The sequence below is a fragment of the Pristiophorus japonicus genome, chromosome 15 (genome assembly GCF_044704955.1).
Source record: "Pristiophorus japonicus isolate sPriJap1 chromosome 15, sPriJap1.hap1, whole genome shotgun sequence".
In the NCBI taxonomy this organism is placed as follows: Eukaryota; Metazoa; Chordata; class Chondrichthyes; family Pristiophoridae; genus Pristiophorus; species Pristiophorus japonicus.
The window spans coordinates 74024390-74048732 of NC_091991.1; the positions used below are offsets into that span (position 1 = coordinate 74024390).

General features: G+C 45.6%; 1 protein-coding gene across 1 annotated transcript in view; it reads right to left on the bottom strand.

Annotated features, from left to right (window-relative positions):
• Positions 1-15431, bottom strand: part of LOC139281510 (zinc finger protein 800-like) — a 45742-nt gene extending 30311 nt beyond the window's left edge. Inside the window, exons 1-2 of the mRNA XM_070901681.1 lie at positions 15360-15431; positions 8277-8357 (exon numbers count right to left, since the gene is read on the bottom strand). Of these exons, the coding sequence (XP_070757782.1) occupies positions 8277-8315 (39 nt within the window). The 5' untranslated portion in view covers positions 8316-8357; positions 15360-15431. The remainder of the gene's footprint in view (positions 1-8276; positions 8358-15359) is intronic.
• Positions 15432-24343: the final 8912 nt, after the last annotated feature.

A 24343-nucleotide genomic window follows, 5' to 3' on the forward strand; every position in this document is an offset into this window, starting at 1 on the left:
CATCTAGACATTCAAGATGCATAATAAAATCATTCAGATCTGATATGATGTTTTTTTGGGGGAAAAGAAGTTTTGGCTGACCCAAGGGCCAAGTAGGTAAACACATGTCCAGTGTAGCATTCTGCCAGACACCAGGAAGCCCCAGGCTTAAATCTCAGCTGATATAGTAGTGGAGCATTGTATTTGCCTCAACATCAAGGGAGGAGAAAAATCAGCCAGGTTTCTGATCCACATCCAATAATTCCCACTGGAAAGTGTGTGTGTGGACATCAGATGTGGCCTGTGCCTATTATTCGCTGGAATCAAAACCCAGCAACACCCTTCAAGAGAAGATGGGAAGAAAATAACCAGTGGGGAGACGAGGAGAATTTTCCTTTGACGCAGCAAGTTGGTATGATCTGGAAAACACTGGAAGTGTGGTGGAAGCAGATTCAATAGTAACATAAAAAAGGAATTGGATACATACTTTAAAAGGAAACATTTATAGGGCTATGGGGAAAGAGCAGGGGTGTGGGACTAATTGGATAGCTGGTTCAAAGAGCCGGCACATGCATGATGGGCCGAATGGCTTCCCTTTGTGCTGTAAGATTCTATGAAAAAGGGAGAGTTTGCAACAAAAAAGAGTTTGGGGTAAAATAATACCACAATTTCAATGAAAAATATTTTATAAACAAGACAACAAAAATTCATAATGGTGTAGCACTGGAAATGTGAAGTAAACATAAGGGGCGATATTGCCCTGCGCAGCGATTGGGGGCGGGGCCCATCTGGAGTAGGGGTTTCTGTGCTCGACGCAGAAGTCCCGCCCCTGCCGCTGAATTCAGCTCACCGCCCTTCAAAGAAAGTGGAGCTTAAAGGGGAAGACCGATGCCCACTCTGCAAGGCCTCTGAGGGCCTCCACTGAGCAGCGCAGGACCAGCCTGCAGACAGGCACCCAAAATTGTATGCTGGATTGCACGATAGCGGTCCAGACCACGCTAGGGCTGCCATCGTAGAGCCCACCCAAGAGTTGACAATCAAAAAGAGATGGCGGCCCGGGGCACTGGCGCCCTCCCCTTTAAGGAGCGCCCTGAGAGCGGATGTCGACCAGCCTTTAGATCCACGAAGCTGGTGTTGACATCCGCTCACACCAGCCTCGTGGGCCGAGGGGCAATTTCCCCCATGGGGCTTTAGGGGGTCGGCGCGAGGTCGCTTGGTCGTCGGTCGCGTGGAGGCCCGGGTCGCTAGCTGCGAAGCACGGCACTGCCATGGCAACGCTTCCACAAACTCCTGGGCAATTTCCTGGGAGGTGGTAACGCCCCCCTCCCCAGAGTGAAATGTCTCCTCTGCCTCGTTAGCGCCCCCCAGAGGCGCAAACGAGGCTATAAAAAGGCAATTTTACCCCCATAGTATCTAATTAAACATTGCATCTTGTAGATGAAAAAACAAAGAAAATATCTAGCTTACACTATATTAATTCTTATTGCTGTAACAGTAAAAATCATTGTTCGAGAACATTAATTGAAATTACTAATAACCAAATAATCATCCATTAAATTAAACATCAATCAACAACAATTGGATTTGCATAATGCCATTAATGTAGGAAAATATCTCAAGGCGCTTCAGAGTTGTGATAAGATAAAAATGCATGCCAAGCCTAAGAAGGAAATAAGGAAGACCTTAATGGAGGAGATGGAGATAAGCGATGCAGAGGTGTTTATGGACGAAATTTCAGAGCAAGGCATCCAGGCAACTGAATGCACAGCCACCAATGGCAAGGCAAAAGAAGGGTGGGATGAACAAGAGTCCAAGTTGAAAGAACATAGAGTTCTGGGGAGATTGTAGGACCGGAAGAGGGTACAGAAATAGGGAGGGAATGGCCAAGAAGAGATTTAAACAAAAGGATGAGAATTTTAAATTGGATGATGTTGGGGGACAAGGAAACAAAGTAGGGTGGCAAGGACAAAAGTAATGGGTGAGCAGGAAGTTGGTGTGGGATAGGATACGAGCAACAGAGTTTTGTGTGAGCTGAAGTTTATAGAGTGTTGAGGATGGGAGGCCAACCAGGAAAGCTTTGTAATATTCAAGCCTGGAGTTGACAAGGAACCAGATGAAAGTTTCAGCAGCAGCTGGACTGAAGCAGAGGCAGAGAATGATACAGAGGTGGAAGAGGTCTTTGTGACGGAGTGGATTATGGAGTCGGAAGCTCAGCTCGAATGGGCCGTCTAGACTGCAAATAATCTGGTTCACTTTGAGGCCGGGAGGTGGATGTAATTGGTAGCAATGATACAGTGTTTGTGGCAGGGGCTGAAGACTATGCCTTCAGTCCCCCCATTGTTTCACTGGAGGACATTTCAGCTCATCCAAGACTGGATGTCACACAGACACAGTGGAAGGTGGAGAGGTAGAGTTGGGTGTAGTCGGCGTACAAGTGGAAACTGACCCTATTTCTTTGGATGATGTCACCAAGGGGTAGCATTTAAGAAGAGGAGGCGGCCAAGCACAGATCCTTGGGGAGCTCTAGAGGTAATAGTGTGGGAACAGGAAGAGAATCCATTGCTGGAGATGCTCTAGCTTTGATAGGATAGGTAATAGTGGAATCACCTCCCCTTCCAACCCCCAGTTTATTGGTCAACGATGGCCTAAAAAAAATTGTCTCCTGCTGCCTCCTATAAGCTGGGCCACTATAGTACTCCTGGCATAGTCCTTCAAGTAGTGCACTAGATGTCTACCCAGCCCACAATTTCCAAAGTAAAACAGAACAGCCGAGTAATTCCAACAGATAAGTACTTGGCACCCTGATCAGGCAGGTAAACATAGTGACTCTCATGGCTGTTCGTCATTCAAACCTGCCGTGGGTGAGCAACGTCAGTTCCCACTCAGGCTGCCAGAAAGTAACAATCAGCTAATTCCCTCCCGCACTTGAGCCACACTTCCAACTCATGGCACACAAGTCCACAACTCCAGATTAAGCTCCTCCATGGCTGGCGGCCAATGTCAAGTGCTACAGACTGGAATGGGAGGAGGGGATCTCAAGTAACGCATCATGGAATCAGATGAAAATAGGCAGCAATTTTGAAGCCTCAAGATTCCACTAGAATCAGTTCTGAAAATGAATTTAAACAAGGCTCGGTCATTGGTGACGAGTTGTTTTAATTTAACAACACATCTTGCCTTATTCACATTGGGCGGAGTTTTGGGCAATGGAAAGGAAAAGTAGGCAGGGTGTATAACGGGCGGCAGATCCAATCGTGGCCATTTTACCAACCTCCCATTCTCCCTTCCCCCACCCCACTCCCCCTTTCCCCCCACTCCCTCTCCCCCCGCGGCAAGTTGAACGTTTCGACAATTGTCTTCTTACAGTAATATGTCACAAACTCAATCTACTCTCAGAATAAATGTGCTAAATTATACAGTTACTTTCTGTAATTTTCTCATCTGATGGCATATCCTCTCTTGCAAAGTTCCCCTCCCCACCCAATCGTGTTTCCCGTTGCCTCTGTGATCAATTACAGTGCAATTCTTTCGAAGGTTTTAATGAAGTAGAGCAGCATTGGTGATGCAAGTTACAAGAGCACTCTATCCAAGAGCAGAGCGAGCACCTCAGCTGCAATAAATGTCGAGAGGGTGTGAATAACGAGGGGCTTAAAGGCTATCGAATTGCATTGCATTTAAATATACATTTGTGGCATTAGACATAATCGAGAAAATAATGATCTTCTTCCTCCATTTAACCCCATGTTTGTATTGCAATATGTTACAAAGGAGCCACGAGTATTTAAATGCTTTTTAGATGGTGCATATGCACATTAGAAATGGTAGCTGGGATTTTTCTCTCCCGCAAATGAATTTTCCATGGTCAGCCTAATATTTCTTGGTGGCCCCCCAGCAGGATTTCTACCTGAACAAGAGTTTGGAAATGGTGGAAACATTTAAACAAAAGGAATGAAACAATACAGCAGTGCAGAGTGGAGGGTCGTATCATGACTGACACAAATGGAAGCTGATTGGAAGGAACGCGGGGAAGTCCTAATTCGGGTTCGGTTAATTTATTTTTTTGAGATGCACCCATCATATCGCAACATTGAATTTTAAAGTTGCAATCTTGAAAAAAGAATGTAAATTTGCAACAGTATGGACCTCCTTAGAGCTTGTGGTTCATAAAAATTAAATATATTTATAAATAAAAGAAGCAACTGGGTGGTGCAGTCTGTTAGATACTGGCCTTTTACTTCTGAGTCCTGGGTTCAATCTAGCCTACTCCGATAGGATGGAAGTTTTCTCTACCTGACTGTAAATGTTTGGGCAGCCTCACTTCAGTGGGCATGCCAGCGTCAGTACAAAACAGCCTCGCATTCGGCACCAATTGGCAATGTTACTTGGAGAATCTCCAGGATGGGACGTGATAAAACTGTCACACGAGTGCAGCAGGGAGCGCTCTTCCGAAATTTGGGGTTGTGGCGTGTTGTTGGAGCAGAGCAGAGAGAGCTTTACTCTAAATCTGGCTGTGCTGTACCTAACCTGGAAGTGTCCGAAGCTGGCAAGGGGGTGCCTGAAATCGGAAGTGTTCCAATCCCCAGCAATAATATTCCTCATCGTGATGAGCATTAAAATATTTTATAAAGTAGTTAAATGAAAATTTGATTACCATTCAAATCCAATGAATGCCTCGAGTTTCTCAAATTTAAAAAAATGCTATACTTTGTCTTTTCGTCATGGGAAAAATGACCTCTGAAAAATGACTAACACAGGATTGTATGGAGCCATTTCCTTCCATTTCTCCAAGATATCCCACTACACAATAATCCAGGGAAATACTTTTAATATTGGGTAACGTATATTTATCTGGTGGTGTGAAACGTTTCTTTGCCGACTTAGCTTGTAAAGTTCTCAGAGCTCTCTGTGGCTTATGGCACTGACACACCATTTAATAAAATCAAAATAATAATACACTGGATACAAGTAGGTGAAATTATAGCCAACTTTACAGGCTCCATATTACAAAACAAATATAGATGTTCTGGAACGATTGCAAAAAAGATTTACCAGAACTGAGAAGTTAAACTATCATGAACGACTGAACAGGCTGGGGGTCTTTTCTCTAGAGAGAAGGCTGAGAGGTGACCTGATAGAGGTCTTTAAATTAGGAAGAGGTTGGATAGGGTGCACATATAGAGAAGATGGCCCTGAATTCGTGGTCAGTATGACAGCGTACTCCAAGAGTACACCATCGTACCGCCTTTGAAATTGACCGCAAGTTCAGGATTTCCACAGCTAAATCCCAAACTTGCAATCTGACAAGTTTAGAACAGACAGATGATCCACTGCGACTTTCAAGTCCTCATTCAAATGATGTGCTGGCAAAAAGTTGAGCTAATTGCCCACCAACTGGCGATAATTACCCTCAAAATTTTACAGCTGGTACAAACAGGCACAGGAGCCTGTTACACAGCGCACGGGGAGGTTTATAGTTCCTATCCAGAGGCCAGAAACATTTAACTATCTGCTAAAGTACACTAAAGTATTAATAATTACTTCAATATTGATGCATTTAGGTTAAGCTGTACAAATCCAAATAACTTTAATTCACTATGTTAGCTAAGACTTCACCTTGTTCATGTTACCAGTCCTTTTTATTTAAAATGAATTGGCGTTTTTTTTAAATCATCATCATCATCATCATCATAGGCAGTCCCTTGGAATCGAGGAAGACTTGCTTCCACTCCTGAAGTGAGTTCTTTGGAGGCTGAACAGTCCAATATGAGAGCCACAGACTTTGTCACAGGTGGGACAGATAGTCGTTGAGGGAAGGGGAGGGTGGGACTGGTTTGCCGCATACTTTCCGCTGTCTGCGCTTGATTTCTGCATGCTCTTGGCGATGAGACGCGAGGTGCTCAGCGCCCTCCCAGATGCACTTCCTCCACTTAGGGCGGTCTTTGGCCAGGGACTCCCAGGTGTCAGTGGGGATCTTTTTATTTAAAATGAATTGGCTTTTTAAAAAATAGTCAGCAATTAACAAACGCACATAATTTGCGTTTACCAACCAGATTCACTTCTTTTGCGATGCTCAATGCATGTTATTAAATGAAAATATGAATGCTTAGGATCATGCAGAAAGTCAAGCATACCCACAAACTAAGGAAAAGGTCTTCAATAATCAATTAGAGCCAGCGGGGGCAATTTGATGGACTTTCTTCAAAGCTTAATGCTTAGCCATTTCCTGATTGGCTAAGAGTCAGGAAGTGAAAGGAGCATCACCCCATGTGATCCCACAATGGTGCACCCCTGGGATCCATGGGCCACTATGTTGCGCACAACTCTACGATGTTTCAAAGCAACTTCTTGAAAGGGGGTTCGCAGCAGTTAAGTGCGGATTCCGTTCGGAGATCGGCAGCATACTCCTATTTCCACCTGTGGGGGAGACCAAAACTCGGGGCCCATAAATATAAAATAGTCACTAATAAATCCAATAAGGAATTCAGGAGAAACTTCTTTACCCAGAGAGTGGTGAGAATGTGGAACTCGCTCCCACAGGAAGTGGTTGAGGTGAATAACATAGATGCATTTAAGGGAAAGCTAGTTAAGTACATGAGGGAGAAAGGAATAGAAGAATATGTTGGTAAGGTGAGATAATGCAAGGAGGGAGGAGGCTCGTGTGCAGCATAAACACCGACATGGACCTGTTGGGCCGAATGGCCTGTTTCTGTTCTGTAAATACTATGTAATGCTATATAACTTCCACCCAGGCGACTGCTAATGCTACTTGGCACCAATTGGCTCACCCTGTAATTTTCTATGCTTTGTCAGAAAGAACCACAACCCCACTAAGGCCCCAAGTTTCCACACGCGGCAAAACAGGCACCCCTCCGAGCTGGGCGCCTGTTTTTCGCGCCGAAAATGGTGCCTGAAAAAAAACGCGCTATTCTCGAGCGCTTTGCAGCTCGATGTCTGCTTGGCGCGGAGCCCAGGGGACGGAGTCTACCACTCGTGCCGATTTTGTAAGTAGGAGGGGGCGGGTACAATTTAAATGAGTTTTTTTTGTGCCGGCAACCCTGCGCGTGCGTGTTGGAGCGTTCGCGCACGTGCAGTGTGAAGGAAACATTGGCACTCGGCCATTTTAAAAAGTGCTGCAGAAAAAGTGAAAATTTGTTTATTGAACCCTTGCAAAGGCTTGCATTTTAATTTTCTTGATATTTCTGTGTGTGAGGGTGAGGGAGTGCATTCTGTAATTAAAGATAAACTGTGATAAACGGAACACATGCACTTGTTTGAGACTATTCAAATTCTTTGTAGCTGTTCAATTTTTAACATTTTTTAATAAAACCACATTGCCCTTCCATGATCAGCACTGAGGCTTCTTGCAGCTTTCTCCCCCTGCCGTCCGTTGGGCCCGACGGCAAACGGCTGCCTCAAGTAATGAGGCTTCCTGCAGCCTTCTCCCTGCCTCCCCCACCGCCGTCGGGAACGGCTGCCTCAAGTAATGAGGCTTCTTGCAGCCTTCTCCCTCCCTTCCTCCCCCTGCCGTCGGTCGGTCCCGACGGCAAACCGCTGCCTGAAAGGCCTGCCTGAAGCACTTTCACACAGGTAGGAACATGGTTTATTTAATCTTTTCTTTACTTATAAATTTTTATTCAGGTTGGATTTATTTGTATAATATTTGTTTAAGTATAACTAAGGATTTATTGTAGAATGTAATGAGTTCCCTTCCCCCCCGCTCCCCCACCCCACCTTGTTCCGGACGCTTAATTTGTAACCTGCGCCTGATTTTTTAATGTGTAGACAAGGTTTTTTCAAGCCTACAAAAATCTTAACTTGCTCCATTCTAAGTTAGTTTGGAGTACGTTTTCACTGTGGAAACTTTCAAATCAGGCGTCAGTGGCCGGACACGCCCCCTTTTGAAAAAAAAATTCTGTTCAAAAGTGAAACTGTTCTACCTGACTAGAACTGCAGAAAACTTAAATGTGGAGAATTCCGATTTCTAAGATACTCCGTTCTCCACCAGTTGCTCCTAAAAATCAGGAGCAAATCATGTGGAAACTTGGGGCCTAAGTGTCTCCCAAAGGACAAAAACAGCTGGGACTATGCACTTACAGTAAAGAGACTCAAAAGCACAAGCTACAATGCTCAATACCTCAGTTTACTCAGTTACCTATTTCACTCTCCACGTTTAATCGCAAAGGATAAAATTGTCTGCATTACGATTAGTTATGAAAAGTGATATTTTGGATTGCATAGGATTTACAGCACAGAATCCACCACACGATAGATTTTGATGGGAGCAGCTTCTGTTTTACCTGGCTTCGCTTCCGCAGTGCAGCATTTGTTCTATCCATTGCCACAAGACAGCAAAATTATTTCGAAGATCCACGTATGACCTGTCAAATAAAAAGTCCAGAAGTCGCGTTGGTGACTGTTTTACCATGGACTAAAATATAATTCACTTTTTAATTAGTTTTAAAATATGCTATCTCTGTTCAAAATTTATACTGTAAGTGCGAAAGAAACATACATTTTCACTTTACAAAAAATGTTACATTTTGGGAAGAAAATAAGGGGGATAGTCCTCCTTTAATCAAAAAAATGGAACAATGCCTATGGTGTTACCAGTAATTGGTGACTGGCTAAGAATCCTGTGAACATGGTTTTAGAATGTGTGATTTAGGTAGTTAGTCATTGATTGCAAAGAGAACAGGCATTTTGCCATTTTTCATTACAAGAAATGTTGCCTATCACAAACATTGCCAATAGTGAACCTGGAGTCCTTTCCGTATTCTGGTTGACATTCTTCCTCCAATATAGGCCAAAGACATAAAACACAGACAAACTGCTCATTTGTCCGTTTGTGGTTTGTGGGATGTTGATTGCACAGTCTGGTTGCTGCCACAGACCGACAGCCACAAAGTGAAGCACTTTTGGATGCTTCAAAAAAATGGAATTTGTTGTGTATCTGTAAAGCATGCACTCCCATGTTCCGCCACCAGGGAGCACAACCCCTGAAATCCCGAGGGATCCCAGCATCCCTTGGGAGCACTGTATATAAGCCGGCCCCTAAGGCCTGTTCCTCACTCTGGAGTGTCTTAATAAAGACTGAAGTCACTGTTACTTTAACCTCCCTGTCTGCAGCCTCATCTGTGTTAGGAACACAATAACTGGCGACGAGTATACGAATCCAACACAAAGATGCAGCAAACTGTGGGCATCCTGGAGAAGTTCTCGGAGGGTGAGGACTGGGAAGCCTATGTCGAACGGCTAGACCAGTACTTTGTAGCCAACGAGCTGGACGGAGAAGGAAACGCTGCAAAAAGGAGAGCGGTCCTCCTCACGGTCTGCGGGGCACCGACCTACAGCCTCATGAAGAATCTTCTGGCTCTGGTGAAACCCACAGATAAGTCGTATGAGGAGCTGTGTACACTGGTTTGGGAGCATCTTAACCCAAGGGAGAGCATGCTGATGGTGAGGTATCGGTTCTACACACGGCAGCGACCTGAAGGTCAGGAAGTGGTGAGCTACGTCGCCGAGCTAAGGCGACTTGCAGGACAATGTGAGTTTGATAGCTACCTGGAGCAAATGCTCAGAGACTTTTTTGTACTGGGCACTGGCCATGAGACCATCCTACGAAAACTTTTGACTGTAGAGATACCAACCCTCAGCAAGGCCATTGTGATAGCACAGACGTTTATGTCCACCAGTGATAACACCAAACAAATCTCTCAACACACAAGTGCTAGCAATGTTCATAAATTAACTGGAACTGTGTTTGCAAGCAGAAATGTACAGGGCAGAAACCACGAGTCTGCAACTGCCAGCAGGCCTCAGGTGACCCAGATGACTCAGAGTCCGCAACAAAGGATCAATGCAAGGCAATTCACATCTTGCTGGCATTGTGGAGGCTTCCATTCAACCTATTCATGCCGCTTCAAAGGGTATGTTTGCAAGAGCTGTGGAACAATGGGGCACCTCCAACGAGCTTGCAGACGAGCTGCAAGCTCTGCAAAACCTGCTAACCACCACATGGCAGAGGAAGATCGATCCATGGTGGATCAAAGCAATTTCGAGCCTCAGAGAGAGGAGGAAGAGGCTGAAGTACACGGGGTGCACACATTTTTGACAAAATGTCCACCTATAATGCTAAATGTAAAATTGAATGGCTTACCCGTAGCGATGGAACTGGACACTGGCGCTAGCCAATCCATCATGAGTAAAAAGATGTTTGAGAGACTGTGGTGCAACAAGGCACTCAGACCAGCCCTGAACCCCATCCACATGAAACTGAGAACGCACACCAAAGAGCTTATCACTGTCCTGGGTAGCGCCATGGTCAAGGTCACCTACGAGGGCACGGTGCACAAACTGCCACTCTGGATTATCCCGGGCGATGGCCCCACACTGCTCCGAAGGAGCTGGCTGGGCAAAATCCGCTGGAACTGGGATGACATCCGAGCGCTATCACATGTCGATGAGGCCTCATGTATCCAGGTTCTTAACAAATTTCCTTCCCTTTTTGAGCCAGGTATTGGAAACTTTTCTGGGGCAAAGGTGCGGATCCATTTGGTCCCAGAGGCACGACCCATCCATCACAAGGCGCGAGCGGTAACTCACATGATGAGGGAGAGAATGGAAATCGAGCTGGACAGGCTGCAACACGAGGGTATCATCTCGCCAGTGGAATTCAGCGAGTGGGCCAGCCTGATTGTTCCAGTACTCAGAAGTGATGGCACGGTCAAGATTTGCAGCGATTATAAAGTCACCATTAATCGTTTCTCGCTACAGGACCAATACCCGCTACCTAAGACAGACGACCTATTTGCGACGCTGGCAGGAGGCAAGACATTCACCAAGCTCGACCTGACTTCGGCCTACATGACACAGGAGCTGGAGGAGTCTTCGAAGGGCCTCACCTGCATCAACACACACAAGGAATTGTTCATCTACAACAGATGCCCGTTTGGAATTCGGTCGGTTGCAGCAATCTTCCAGAGAAACATGGAGAGCCTACTCAAGTCGGTATCACGCACTGTGGTTTTTCAGGACGACATATTGGTCACGGGTTGGGATACCGTCGAGCACCTACAAAACCTGGAGGAGGTCCTCCAGCAACTGGATCGCGTAGGGCTGCGGCTGAAGAGGTCGAAATGCATCTTCATGGCAACAGAAGTGAAGTTTTTGGGGAGAAAGATCGCGGCGGATGGCATTCGGCCCACAGATGCCAAGACAGAGGCTATCAGGAACGTGCCCAGGCCATAGAACGTCAGGGAGCAGCGGTCGTTACTGGGACTCAACTATTTTGGTAAATTCTTACCGGGGTTAAGCACCCTCTTAGAGCCCCTATATGTGTTATTGCATAAAGGTGAGAACTGGGTATGGGGAAAAAACCAAGTAATTGCTTTTGAGAAAGCCAGAAACATTTTATGCTCCAACAAGCTGCATGTATTGTATAACCCATGTAAAAGACTTGTGCTAGCATGTGATGCGTCGTTGTCCGGAGTCGGTTGTGTATTACAACAAGCTAATGTTGCGGGGAAGTTGCAACCTGTCGCCTATGCCTCCAGGAGCTTGTCTAAGGCCGAGAGGGCCTACAGCATGATTGAGAAAGAGGCATTAGCGTGTGAGTTCGGGGTAAAGAAAATGCATCAGTACCTGTTTGGTCTCAAATTTGTGCTGGAAATCAGTCACAAGCCCCTCATATCCCTGTTCATTGAAAACAAGGGGATAAATACTAATGCCTCAGCCCGCATACAAAGGTGGGCACTCGCGCTATCAGCGTATAACTATACCATCGCCACAGGCCAGGCACCGAGAACTGTGCGGATGCTCTCAGTCGGCTACCATTGCCCGCCATGGGGGTGGAAATGGCGCAGCCTGCAAACTTGTTGATGGTGGCACAGCCTGCAGACTTGCTGATGGTCATGGAAGCGTTTGAAAACGATAAATCACATGTCACGGCCGCCAGATTAGGACTTGGACCAGCCAAGATCTTCTGCTGTCCCTAGTAAAAAACTGCGTACTGCATGGGAGCTGGGCCAGCATCCCCGTTGAAATGCAAGAGCTAACCAAGCCGTTCTAACGGCGAAAGGACGAGCTGTCCATTCAGGCAGACTGTCTGTTGTGGGGTAACCACGTAGTGCTATCCAAAAAGGGCAGGGAGATGTTCATCTCAGATCTCCATAGCACACACCCGGGTATAGTAATGATGAAAGCAATAGCCAGATCCCACGTATGGTGGCCCGGTATCGACTCTGACTTAGAGTCCTGTGTACGGCAATGCAGCGTGTGCGCTCAGTTGAGCAACGCGCCCAGAGAGGCACCACTAAGTTTGTGGTCCTGGCCCTCCAGACCATGGTCAAGGATCCATGTCGACTATGCAGGCCCGTTTCTCGGTAAAATGTTCCTGGTGGTGGTGGATGTTTTTTCAAAATGGATTGAATGTGAAATAATGTCGGGAAGCACCGCCGCCGCCACCATTGAAAGCCTGAGGGCCATGTTTGCCACCCACGGCCTGCCTGACATACTGGTCAGTGACAACGGGCCATGTTTCACCAGTGCCAAATTTAAAGAATTCATGACCCGCAATGGGATCAAATATGTCACCTCGGCCCCGTTTAAACCAGCCTCCAATGGGCAGGCAGAGCGGGCAGGAGAAACAATCAAACAGAGCCTCAAACGAGTCACAGAAGGCTCATTCCAAACCCGCCTGTCCCGAGTACTGCTCAGCTACTGCACGAGACCCCACTCGCTCACAGGGGTGTCCCCGGCTGAGCTACTCATGAAAAGGACACTTAAAACCAGACTCTTGCTGGTTCACCCCAACCTGCATGATCAGGTAGAGAGCAGGCTGCAGCAACAAAATGTAAACGATGGTCGCGCCACTGTGTCACGGGAAATTGATCTGAATGACCGTGTATTAGCTAAACTATGGACATGGTCCCAAGTAGATCGCGGGCACGGTGATAGCTAAAAAAGGGAAAAGGTTGTTTGTAGTCAAAATAGACAATGGACAAATTTGCAGAAAGCACCTGGACCAAACGAGGCTGCGGTTCACAGACTGCCCTGAACAACCCACAGCAGACACCACCTTTTTCGAGCCCACAACACATACCCAAAGGATCAACGACACCACCCCGGACCAGGAAATTAAACCCATCATGCCCAACAGCCCAGCAAAGCCAGGCTCACCCAGTAGCCCTCCAGGGCCAACAACACGCCAGCCCAGTAAGGGCACAGCCAACACACCAGAACAGACATTTGTACCGAGGCGGTCCACCAGGGAAAGAAAGGCTCCCGACCGCCTCACCTTGTAAATAGTTTTCACTTTGACTTTGGGGGGTAGTGAAGTTGTGCATCTGTAAAGCATGCACTCCCATGTTCCGCTACCAGGGAGCGCATCCCCTGAAGTCCCAAGGGATCCCTTGGGAGCACTGTATATAAGCCGGCCCCGAAGGCCTGTTCCTCACTCTGGAATGTCTTAATAAAGACTGAGGTCACTGTTACTTTAAACTCCCTGTGTGCAGTCTCATCTGTGTTAGAAACACAACAGAATTCAATCCAGAGAAGTGTGAGATAATGCATTTGGGGAAGGAAAGATTTGATTGCACTCGAGAAGGTACAGAGGAGATTTATGAGGATGTTGCCTGGACTGGAGAATTTTAGCTCTGAGGAAAGATTGGATAGGCTGGGTTTGTTTTCTTTGGAATAGAGAAGACTGAGGGGAGACCTTATTGAGGTGTATATAATTATGAGAGGGCTAGATAGAATGGATAGGAAGGACCTAGTTCACTTAGCAGATGGGTCAGCAACAAGGGGCCATAGATTTAAAGTAATTGGTAAAAGGTTGAGAGGGGATTTGAGGGGAAATTTCTTCACCCAGAATGTGGTGGGGGTCTGGAACTCAGTGCTTGAAAGGGTGGTAGCGGAAGAAACCCTCACCACATTTAAAAAATACGTGGATGTGCACTTGAAGTGCTGTAACTTACAAGGCTACGGACCAAGAGCTGGAAAGTGGGATTAGGCTGGATAGATCTTTGTCGGCCGGAGCGAACACGATGGGCCAAATGGCCTCCTTCCGTGCTGTAAATTTCTATGATTCTATGAAAACAGGTTAAGTCCCAACACTGGGAATTTCCTCACGGGTCTCCCAATTGGCAGCTGGAACTTTGGCGGAATGATGGGGGAACACACCACGTGACAGGGGCTTTCGCCGATCTTCCGCCAAAGTTACGACACCCGTTCAGTGGAACCACCGAGGAAATTCCCGGCGTATATAAGCAGAATCTTTCTTTAAACAATGCTTCTAAAACAAGTAAGGAGGTCATAATTTCTACAATAATTATGGTTTACATGATTTTGAGATGTTGCTTCAGGAACAGATTGTAGGAATATTACTTTTCGTATACACACAAACTCAAAAGATTTGCCAGAGATCATTTTCTCCCTCCCCACCAAATTGGTAAACCTGCTCACATAAACTAAAGGGAAAGGAACGGCCTATGGTGAAGTCCTGCAGTATTGCAAGCTGCATTTCTCCAACATGAAGTGGCATGCAGCAAGATAGAGTTAGCGCAGGATAGAGGGGCGAGTTACTGAGCATCCGTCAAAATACCCCATATCAATTTTAAAACAGGTAATGTGTGCCTCCATTTTTGAACCTGTCAAAACTGAGTTGTGTTTTGAGGGAGGATTATACTCTGCAAAGGGGGTAGAAAGTACCTTTGAACCAAAAGGCATTCCCCCATAAACAAAGTTGGAGAAATCATAAACTAAAGGGGAGAGACTGCAACCTTTGCTGGAGACCCGCCTCATTCATCCCCAGCCATGGATATTCGAGCTTATTTGTCTTAGAGTATTGGATTGGCAACTGGAACTATGAAGGATGCTGATCCCTGCTTCATTATACCAAGAGCTTCCCAAAGAAGGACTTGGTGCACACATTACCCAAGCAAGCTTTCTCAAACAAGAGACTAAACAAGGCTCATCTCTAGCAACCCGAAAAGCTGGAATTTCTTTTTTCCAGATGAAAATAATCTATTTTTAACTGTTTGTTGAATAGGGAAGTACTGAACAGTATTATGCACTCCTCTTCTATTCCTTCTGAATATTCATTCCATGACTTTTTATGCAATCTCAGCATATTTTTGAAAGCTAAGTCACTTCAAATCAGTGCAGTAAGCCTAGACAGACATTGTAGAGTAACTCATTCACTATATGAAACGCCACATCAAATTAAAGGCAAACGTGGGGAGTGTAGTCCATCAATTAGCATCAACAACATCTACCGAGTCGATCATATTCTTCATACCATGTAAACTTTGCAGGATGACTGCACTTCATGTGAAAGCAAGGTCCCCAATGAAATAAATATATAAATAATTCTACTTGTTTACCAAGTCAGGTGGGTCAGTTGCCGTTGAGCATTTACTTTTCTATGCAAATTCTGCAGTATTTCTTCTTCACCTGTTAATGTAAAAGGGAAAAAAAATACCATTGTGAATTAGAACTAATTAAACTGCTGATATTTTCAACTGTTAAGATTTACTGTATATACTTGAAATGTCCCTATATGGGGCTAAAAGTGGAGTCATATCCTCCCGCAGGTTTCCCCCCTGACCAGGTTCCTTCCGAGCAGGGAAATTTCTCCATATGTGGTGCAGCTGGCAGCATACCCAGTGCAGTACCATCAGCCCCCTTCCTGCTCTGCTCCTTCAGTGCCTCAACATTGAAATGCTAATGTTCCCTCTTGTCGGCCAACCTCACTCCAGCAATGGGAGCCAGAATAGATGACATGAGGGAGAGTTGCTGCTCAAATATTGAAGCTGGAAGAGCTAAATGCAACTATAAGGCTGAAATGAGAAGCAGCAGAGAGAAAACCTATCTGCGGCACCAGCCAATGTGAAGGTGAGAAGTTTGGTGGATAGAAACTCGAATGTTGTGCGTCATATATTTTTGAGCTTCTGAGGTGGATTTTTCAGGGATAGTCTTCAATGTGAGCTGCCTTATATAAGAATACAGAGGGTACTTCTTAACGTATCTGAACAATATTCTAAGGGGTGGGGGAAGAAAGACACATTTTGAAGAAGGATTTGGTCACACCATCAACTACATCTAACAGAATACATAGCTAGAGAGAGGCAAGCACCAATTTGGAGTTCTTGTTTTAACAATACATGGAGATTTTAAATTTTACATCTGATGAAGTACAGGGCAATAGAGTTTTATTTTTCAGATATAATTACAAGGCAACATGCTTTGTACAAAGATAATTTTGAAATAATTATATGTGACCAAACATGGAATGACGTGCTGTACACAGTTCTGAGCTCAGGCTTCCACTGCTGGTAGGCCGGGCCAGGTTATAAACAGCCTCAAACATGTTAAGTAGTGTGGCAGAATCACACTTGTTGAAGGAAGGCAAGGCGACAACATTTTTCAAGAGCTTGAAACCACAACACTAACTGGCGGGTCTGCCGATGGAGATGGTTGTCTGGGCAACTGCTCGCCCGTTTTCTGAGCCAAAGTGATCGGCCCTTCAGCAGGCTGGCTGCGAGGCACTAAAAGGAAGATCCCTCCCCTCCTGCAAACAGGTTGGAGTGATCGCTGTAAAACTACACAAAGGAGTGCTTTGTATCAAAAACACCTTCTCCACAGTAAACTTCAAGCACTGAGAAATGACTGCATGAGTGAAAATATCCACACGAGGGAGCCATTTACTGTAAAGGTTTACTTTTAAGAAGCCTGAACGTTATCCAACAGCCCGTCATAAAGAAGTCGCACTGTGGACTTCATCCTTTTCAATATTTTGTTTTCTTTGTCAAAAGTGCCAGATAGCTCAAAACCTGGCCCAGGTGAACTATACAACTAAAACCAAAATGTTAGCAAAAACTTATAAAGCTTACTATCCAATACCTGGGGGATTTTTCATTGGCCTCACCAGCTGAGTACAAAAATGTGAGACTAGGTGAAAGAGGCCAGAATGGACAATAATTAAACATCCACAGCTGTAAAGTAAACTTTTTAATATATTTCACTGGAGGCCCATGAACTGTACCCAGCACAACAACACATGCTGTAGTAATAATCAAACAACATTAACCTATTAACCTATACTCTATTTTACTGGCAACTTTAAGACACTCAAACATTATACATCCTTCATCGTCACTGGGTTAAAGACCTGGAACTCTCTCCCTAACAGCACTGTGGGAGTACCTTCACCCCAAGGACTCACCACCATCTTCTCAAGGGAATTAGGGATGGTCAATAAATGTTGGCCTTGCCAGCAATGTCCACATCCCGTGAATGAATTTTAAAAATATAAACCCAAGAGCGAAGTTAGGTCCAGTGGAAAAGGAATTTTTGCAATTCTTTTCTCATGTTCAACATAAATTTCAAAGTTAACCATTACAGGAGAAATTCTTGCTTCAATAGGGTCTATACCATCATAACTTGGCTGGTGAAAGAATTACTAGCAAGGCTTCAATTTGGTGGTTGCCTGCCATGAAATACTTGCTAAAATAATAGTTATACATTTCATGTATTACATGCACTTGATAAATTGAAAAATGCATGGTTTAACAAAAACCACCAGGCATTCCAATTCACCAGTAAAGGAACGGTGGCTGAGGAGGATCACCAGCACTTGGCAACCAACACTCTCAACATTGTCTGCTCTTGCTGGCACAAGCTGGTAATTCACATGGTGCACGTCTGTCATATCAGAATTAGCTCCTTGCTAGGTCAGTGAATTTCCATCATCATCATCATCATCATCATTGGCAGTCCCTCGAAATCGAAGAAGACTTGCTTCCACTCCAAAAGAGAGTTCTTAAGTGACTGAACAGTCCAAAATGGGAATTACAGTCTCTGTCACAAGTGGGACAGACAGTTGTTGAAGGAAAGGGTGGGTGGGGGGTCTGGTTTTCCGCACGCTCCTTCCGCTGTCTGCGCTTGTTTTCTGCATGCTCTCGCGACGAGACTCGAGGTGCTCAGCGCCCTCCCGGATGCTCTTCCTCCACTTAGGGTGGTCTTTGGCCAGGGATTCCCAGAGATGTGAGTTCGGGGCCCAGAAGAGGCGAGGGCCCAGGGTCAGCACGGGCCAGCCCATACTGCAATACGAGTCTGTGCAGCAGAGCTGGTCTCCAGTCGTCTTGGTTAATCCTTGCCACTGGACCAAGACCTAGCTCTGTCAAGCCTGTGTGATGGCTGGTGTGCAACGGTCACCACACGTTAAAAAAATCTTCCACCCTTCAAGAATTTGTTCGGGACCTGGAATTTTAGGTCCTTCGTTGAAACACCTGTGAACTTCTTGACGTGGAAGTAAGTCATCCTCGGTTCGAGGGACTGCCTATGATGATGATGATTCCTAGGTGTCAGTGGGGATGTTGCACTTTATCAAGAAGGTTTTGAGGGTGTCCTTGAAACATTTACTCTGCCCACCTGGGGCTCGCTTGACATGTAGGAGTTCCAAGTACAGCGCTTGCTTTGGGAGTCTTTGTTATTCAAGGTGGCCGCCGGGGTGGCAGCTCCCTAGGGAGCTCCTCTGCTGAACAACTTTATCCCTTGCCATCTGTTGCCATCCTACACTCTTTCTCCCCCAATCTCGCCCCTTCCACTATTTGAGCTTCCCCTGGCCCTAATAAGGGGTGCATTTCTTACCCTTAAAGCACAAATCCATGCAGCAAGGGCAGCTGCCTGTGTCCACTGCCCATCCCCCAACCATGCCTGCTCTTCACCTCCATCAGTGAACGCCAGATCTCCACTCAAATCGATCTTCAACCTACCGGGCTTTCCTGCTGCCAAGATTTTGCTCCCCCACCAGTTGTGGCTGACTCAGCTACTCCTCGCAGACACCATCGGCGTCCGGGGAGCTTCCGACCAACTCACAGCGGACAACTCAGTGAATTTCCACATCGTCGCTGACTAACTAGTGAAAGCCCACTGATGATGCTCACTGCCTGAAACAGACAAACTAGCATATAGAAACAATAGAAAACATGAAATAAACCTCCCCAGCCTCAAAACCTCAAAAATACTTTCCCTCACTTTGTCTTTCTTGCTACAACCTACAAGCTTCACCCAATCACTACTTACAGATTTGTCCTAACTTGCATCTCACCTGGCTGGTGTCTTGCACAATGAGTGTTGGCTGGTCACCCAAGGTTTCTCAAAAATTAAAACTTAGAAATTGCAATTGGACAAAAAAGAGACACAATTTAAAACATAAGGGCGAGAAATTCGGGAGGGGTACTAACTTTTGAAAGTTGAAAAAAAATTAGTGCCAGTGGAAAGCTTCAAGCGCTCCACTTCCTTCCTGGAGCGCAGGCGGGGTGGTAGTTGTGCAGCGCTGCACACTGGGCTGTGCAGTGTAGCCGTGTTCGGAAACTCCTTCCCTCCCTTAAAGGGAAGGGCCATTGTTGCATTGGAGACACTTACCTGGTCCCCGAAGGCAGCCACGATCCGGCCCGATCAGCCCTATGCACTCCAACAGAGTGCCAGGCTGATCGGTCGCAGCCGAAGAGGAAGCAAAAAAGTTTGAAAGGCACCATTTTTAAAATATTTTACTTAACTCAGCCACCTCCCCTTTTAAGTTTCGCCCCCGAAGCACCCGGTCTCCCGATCAATGCCTCTTGCAGCTGCTGGAGTTTTCGCCCGGCGATGCTGCAGGGGACAGAACCGGAGTTCGAGTCCGAGACGCTACCAGGGCACAGCGCACGCAGATGACATCACGCTCTCTGGGCGAAGGAGATCGGGGCACAACATCCTATCCCTGCCCCAAACCTCCTGCCGAATTTAGCGGGAGTCATCCATCTCACTGCGCCCAGTAGGTAAGTGGTTAGCGCCTCTTTATTGCCTCCCCACCCCCGGAAGCGATAATGGGTGGCCAATTTCTAGGCCAAGATAATGTACTGCAACATAATAAACTTACTGATATAAGAATTTTAATAAGGTTTATAAACTCTCATGGAAGCAGTAGCTTAGTGGTTATGATATTGGGCTCATAATCCAGAGGACATGAGTTCAAAATCCACCATGGCAAGTAATACGTGGGCTGGTACCAGGAGGAGGACCATGAAAGGTGCTGAACTGTCGTAAAAATCCAACAGGTTCAATTACGTCATTTCAGGGAAGGAAACCTGTCATGCCTACTTGATCTGGACGACACAGGACTTCAGTCCTACACTCTGTGGTTGACACTTAATGCCCCCGGGACAACTGCTAAGAATGGACAATAAATACTGCCTTGACAATTGTGCTTCCACCTCAGTGTACAGACTGGGAGTGGCAGACTAGCAGGATAGAAGACATAAATGTGAGAGCTGAAGGTGAACAGCACTGGAGCATTCAGGACAGACAGTAGAATGGAACTGGCCCAGGGTAGGTGCGTACACTCCCCAGAGCGAGCTACAATGCCAAGCATGTGATGACTCGCACACAAGATACCCTCCTCCAAATCTCAAACAGTAAATTACATTTTTATTTTATATGCATACATAGTAACTCTCCCTCTTCTCAGCATATCCAACATTAAAATTGGTAACTTCACTACCTGGAGAACATACAGGAGTCCATAGAAATTAAGGTTTTGAATATGACAAGCCCTTTCGTAAAGTGTGGTTAAAGTGTACAAAATTCGAGGTGGGTGAAGTGCAGATACACCTTATGGCACAAGGTTTCAGTCAGTCTGCCACAAGACAGGTGTCCACTTCATTTTACAAGTTAATAGTTCAAGCCTTTCCCCGGTATACAGAAGGTGAAAAGTTCCACCTGTAATCACACAACTTCCGAGTGGTTAAATTACAAGAGAACTGCATAGTACATTCCAAATAACTCATCCTGTTTAATAATCGAAACTTTTACTGTAATAACCACAAACTTTCACTGTTCACCAGTTTCTTTTGTTCCTGGTAGAGACGGTCAGAATGAGAACGTCGCCCTGGCTTTATCTTTTATTCCTTGGCTATCAAATGGAGATTCGTGGAAAAGGGTAGAAGAAGAAAAAAAGGCATAGAAACATATGTAGGAGCTTACCCTGCCTGGCTCTCTCATCATCCAACAAGACCAACACCATGTGAACACTTGGCCGATATTAATGCATTGCTACATTTTTAAAAGAACAGAGACTACTGTCCTATGTAATGTCTAAGTGTCAGGAAGGACCAAATTCTGCCGAAAACATTTTTTTTAATTCTGTGTACATCAGCCAAGGTAAATCAAGAGTCATCCCATGCCTTTTGCACTATGATCCTTAGTAAGGATGCTTAGGAGTAGGGTCCTGAACCTCATAATGGGGATACTGTAAACAAATGTGTTCTGATCATACAAGAACTAATTCGTTGTGGAGTGAGGTCAGAAGCAATTCACTTAGTCATTCCAATCTATTGACATCGCAGGTTGGCCACTGTATCCACCATCAATGCTTTGAGGCACCAATCTTTTGATTTTACTCACCAGTGAAAATTATTTTATGAGATTTCTTTTAAAGTGTTGAAAAATAAATTACAGGAGGGAACTGAAGTGGGCAAAGATTAAAAACGTTGTACTTCATGAAGAATTTTAAGTCAAGCAACGGAACAAAGGTCAACTGATACAATGAAATGAACATAGTCGGAAATTACATCAGATTACTAATGAGCAAAGCCTTCCCATGGCAACACATTGGAGTGTCAACACACGATGACATGGTATAGGTAGCCCGCAGGTTCATGCACATATTGAGTTACTCACCTCTCCAATGACACAGGAAAGTGCTACTGAAGATCAGACACCGGGGGGATTTTAGCCTCCAAGGACGGATGGGTTGGGGTCGTAGGTAAGGTAAAAATATTTAAAATCACAAACCCGGCTCCTACTCGCCCACTTCCAGTTTTAACGGCGACGGGTAAGGCGACCAACACATTCTCAGGAGGTCACTGAAATCTTTGAAGTGGGCTACAGCCTCCATTTTAACACAATTTTTATTTTAACAGAGGGTGGCCAGGATTCTCGGTCCTCAGGAATCTCAGCAGGTAAAAGGAGATGAAAAGGGCCAGAGCTGTGAGGTAAGTGCCTCCATTGCACTGCTTGTGGACCAGGAGTGTTTCCTCCAGGCCCAACAAGCTTACCTCCATGCGATCGGAGCCCCATGATCGGCCAACCCCGAAACCTCTTTAATGTCCAACTTGCCCCCTCCCCTCCCCCAATGTCAGGCCCCCCCAGCCCCCACCACCTTGTGGAATGTCAGACTTACCTGCCATCCGCAACCCAGCTGTTTTCCTGGCGACAGGCAGACACCCTGTCAATCTGGCTGGCTGGCTGTTGGGCGGGAAACATATTGAAAATATTTAAGAGACATCCTGCAGTTAATTTCTGCAGGACATGCTGGAAACCAAATCCCCCTCCCTGCCACCCACTGGCTCTCTTCCCAGCCCTGAGTAAATATCGTGATCTTCCTTATTGTAAGGGAGGAAGAGAAACAGAACACAGCAGGTTGCTCTTGGGCACCAAAATATTGGACAAAAGCCTGGGGCCAGGTGCCCTGCCAATTCTATGGGAAGAATGGTAGTACTTTAAAGACATTTATCTTAAGTAGACTGTTCAGACAAATGTATAATAAAGCAACTAATGCTAAGCAAGAAAGAAATAATTTGCATTTATATAGCACCTTTCCTGACCTCAGGACATCCCAAAGTGCTTTACAGCCAATGAAGAACTTTTGAAGTGTTGTCACCATTGGAATGTAAGGATAGGCGGCAACCAAATTGCACACAAGGTCTTACAGACAGCAATGTGATAAAGACAAGACAATCTATTTTTTTTTTTAAAAAGGTGATGTTGATTGAGCGATAAATGTTGTCAGGATACCGGGAGAACTCCCCTGCTTCAGAACTTCTCTGAATACTGCCATGGGAGCTTTTACATCCACTGAGAGGGCAGATGGGGCCCACAGTTTAACATCTCATCCGAAAATGCATCCGAGATCTGTGACAGTGCAGCACTCCCTCAAACTGCAGTGAAGTGTCAGCCTAGATTATGTGCTCATGTTTCTGGAGTTGGGCTTGAACTCAAGACTTTCTGATGCAGAGATGAGAGTATTATCACTAAGCCAAGACCAATACTGAATGGCATAAAGTTAACCAGGAATGTCCGTTATATTGCATGGTAAAGGAGGATTTGTTGATTGATACCGAGTTAAATTGGCAAGTTAATTCTAAATACTGGATTTTTGCCGACTTTGCGACCGGGTTTTCGCCGCGATTTGACCCTCCGCAGCGAAAACACGATTAGCGGGAACATCAGACACCTCTTTGCTGCACCACTTCCACGTACCGCCGGCAAGAGGTGCGCCGACGTGAAACAACATGCAACGCCGCAGATTGCGTTACTGTCGTACTTTTGGCACTCTCCCGACCCTTTTGCCACACCCAGAATACCGACAGGGTCAAACCTGTCGGTGCAGCCCTGCCAGCAGCGGTAAGTATGAAGACCTGTAAAAAGGTAAGTTAAAGTTTTTTTTTATTATTTTGCAGCAATTTAGTAAGTAGGGGTCTTTTGAATGTTTTGTCAATGTTTTTTGCAATTCTTTTTTTTTTTGTTTTCCCCCCTCCCAAGGTCTCGCCCAAGGCTACCGGCCCCGGACTAATGTTGCCGAAACTCATGGTTTGCGCCGCATGCAACACTGACTTTACCGATGGCGCAGACATAAAGGCCGAAAGTTCGGCCTAAAAATGGTAGCACGGTGAAAACGATAATTTTGGCGTAAAACTACAGTTTTCGACGAAAACCAAAAATCTAGCCCTATTACTGGGCCCAAATGTCCCCAAGAGTTGCCCTGTTTTTTTTTGGAGTAAGTAGCTTTTTTTGGAGTAACTTAAAAATCGCAAATTTCCCCATTTAACTTTCTCCAACCTAAGTCAGTTAGTTAGGTTTTTTTCTAGTTTTGTTTGTTCTCTCCAAAAGGGGGCGTGACACGCCACTTACACCTCTTCTGGCCATAGAAACAAATTTGGCCAGCTGAAAGTTACTCCAAACTAACTTAGTCCAGTGTATGTGGCCACTTTTGTAGGCACAGAAAAACCTTACCTGCATTTAAGAAATCAGTGCAGGTAGCCAGAGATTGGGGGTGGGGAGGAAGGTGAGTTAGAGGATTCCAAAGCATTAAAGACGTTCACAACATCAGCACAACATTACAACATTTTTAGCACAACAGCTGCACAACATCATCACAAATAAATGAAAGATAAATCAGCTACTGAAAATAGAGCAGTCCTACCTTGCCGACTGCAGAATGCACCGGCTAGCCCTCCCGCCAGGGCTAAGGGCGGCAGGCGCGCATGACTGTAGGGGTGAGGGATTTTTACTTTTTACAGTTGACCTTAAATGTTGCGTGGTCCTA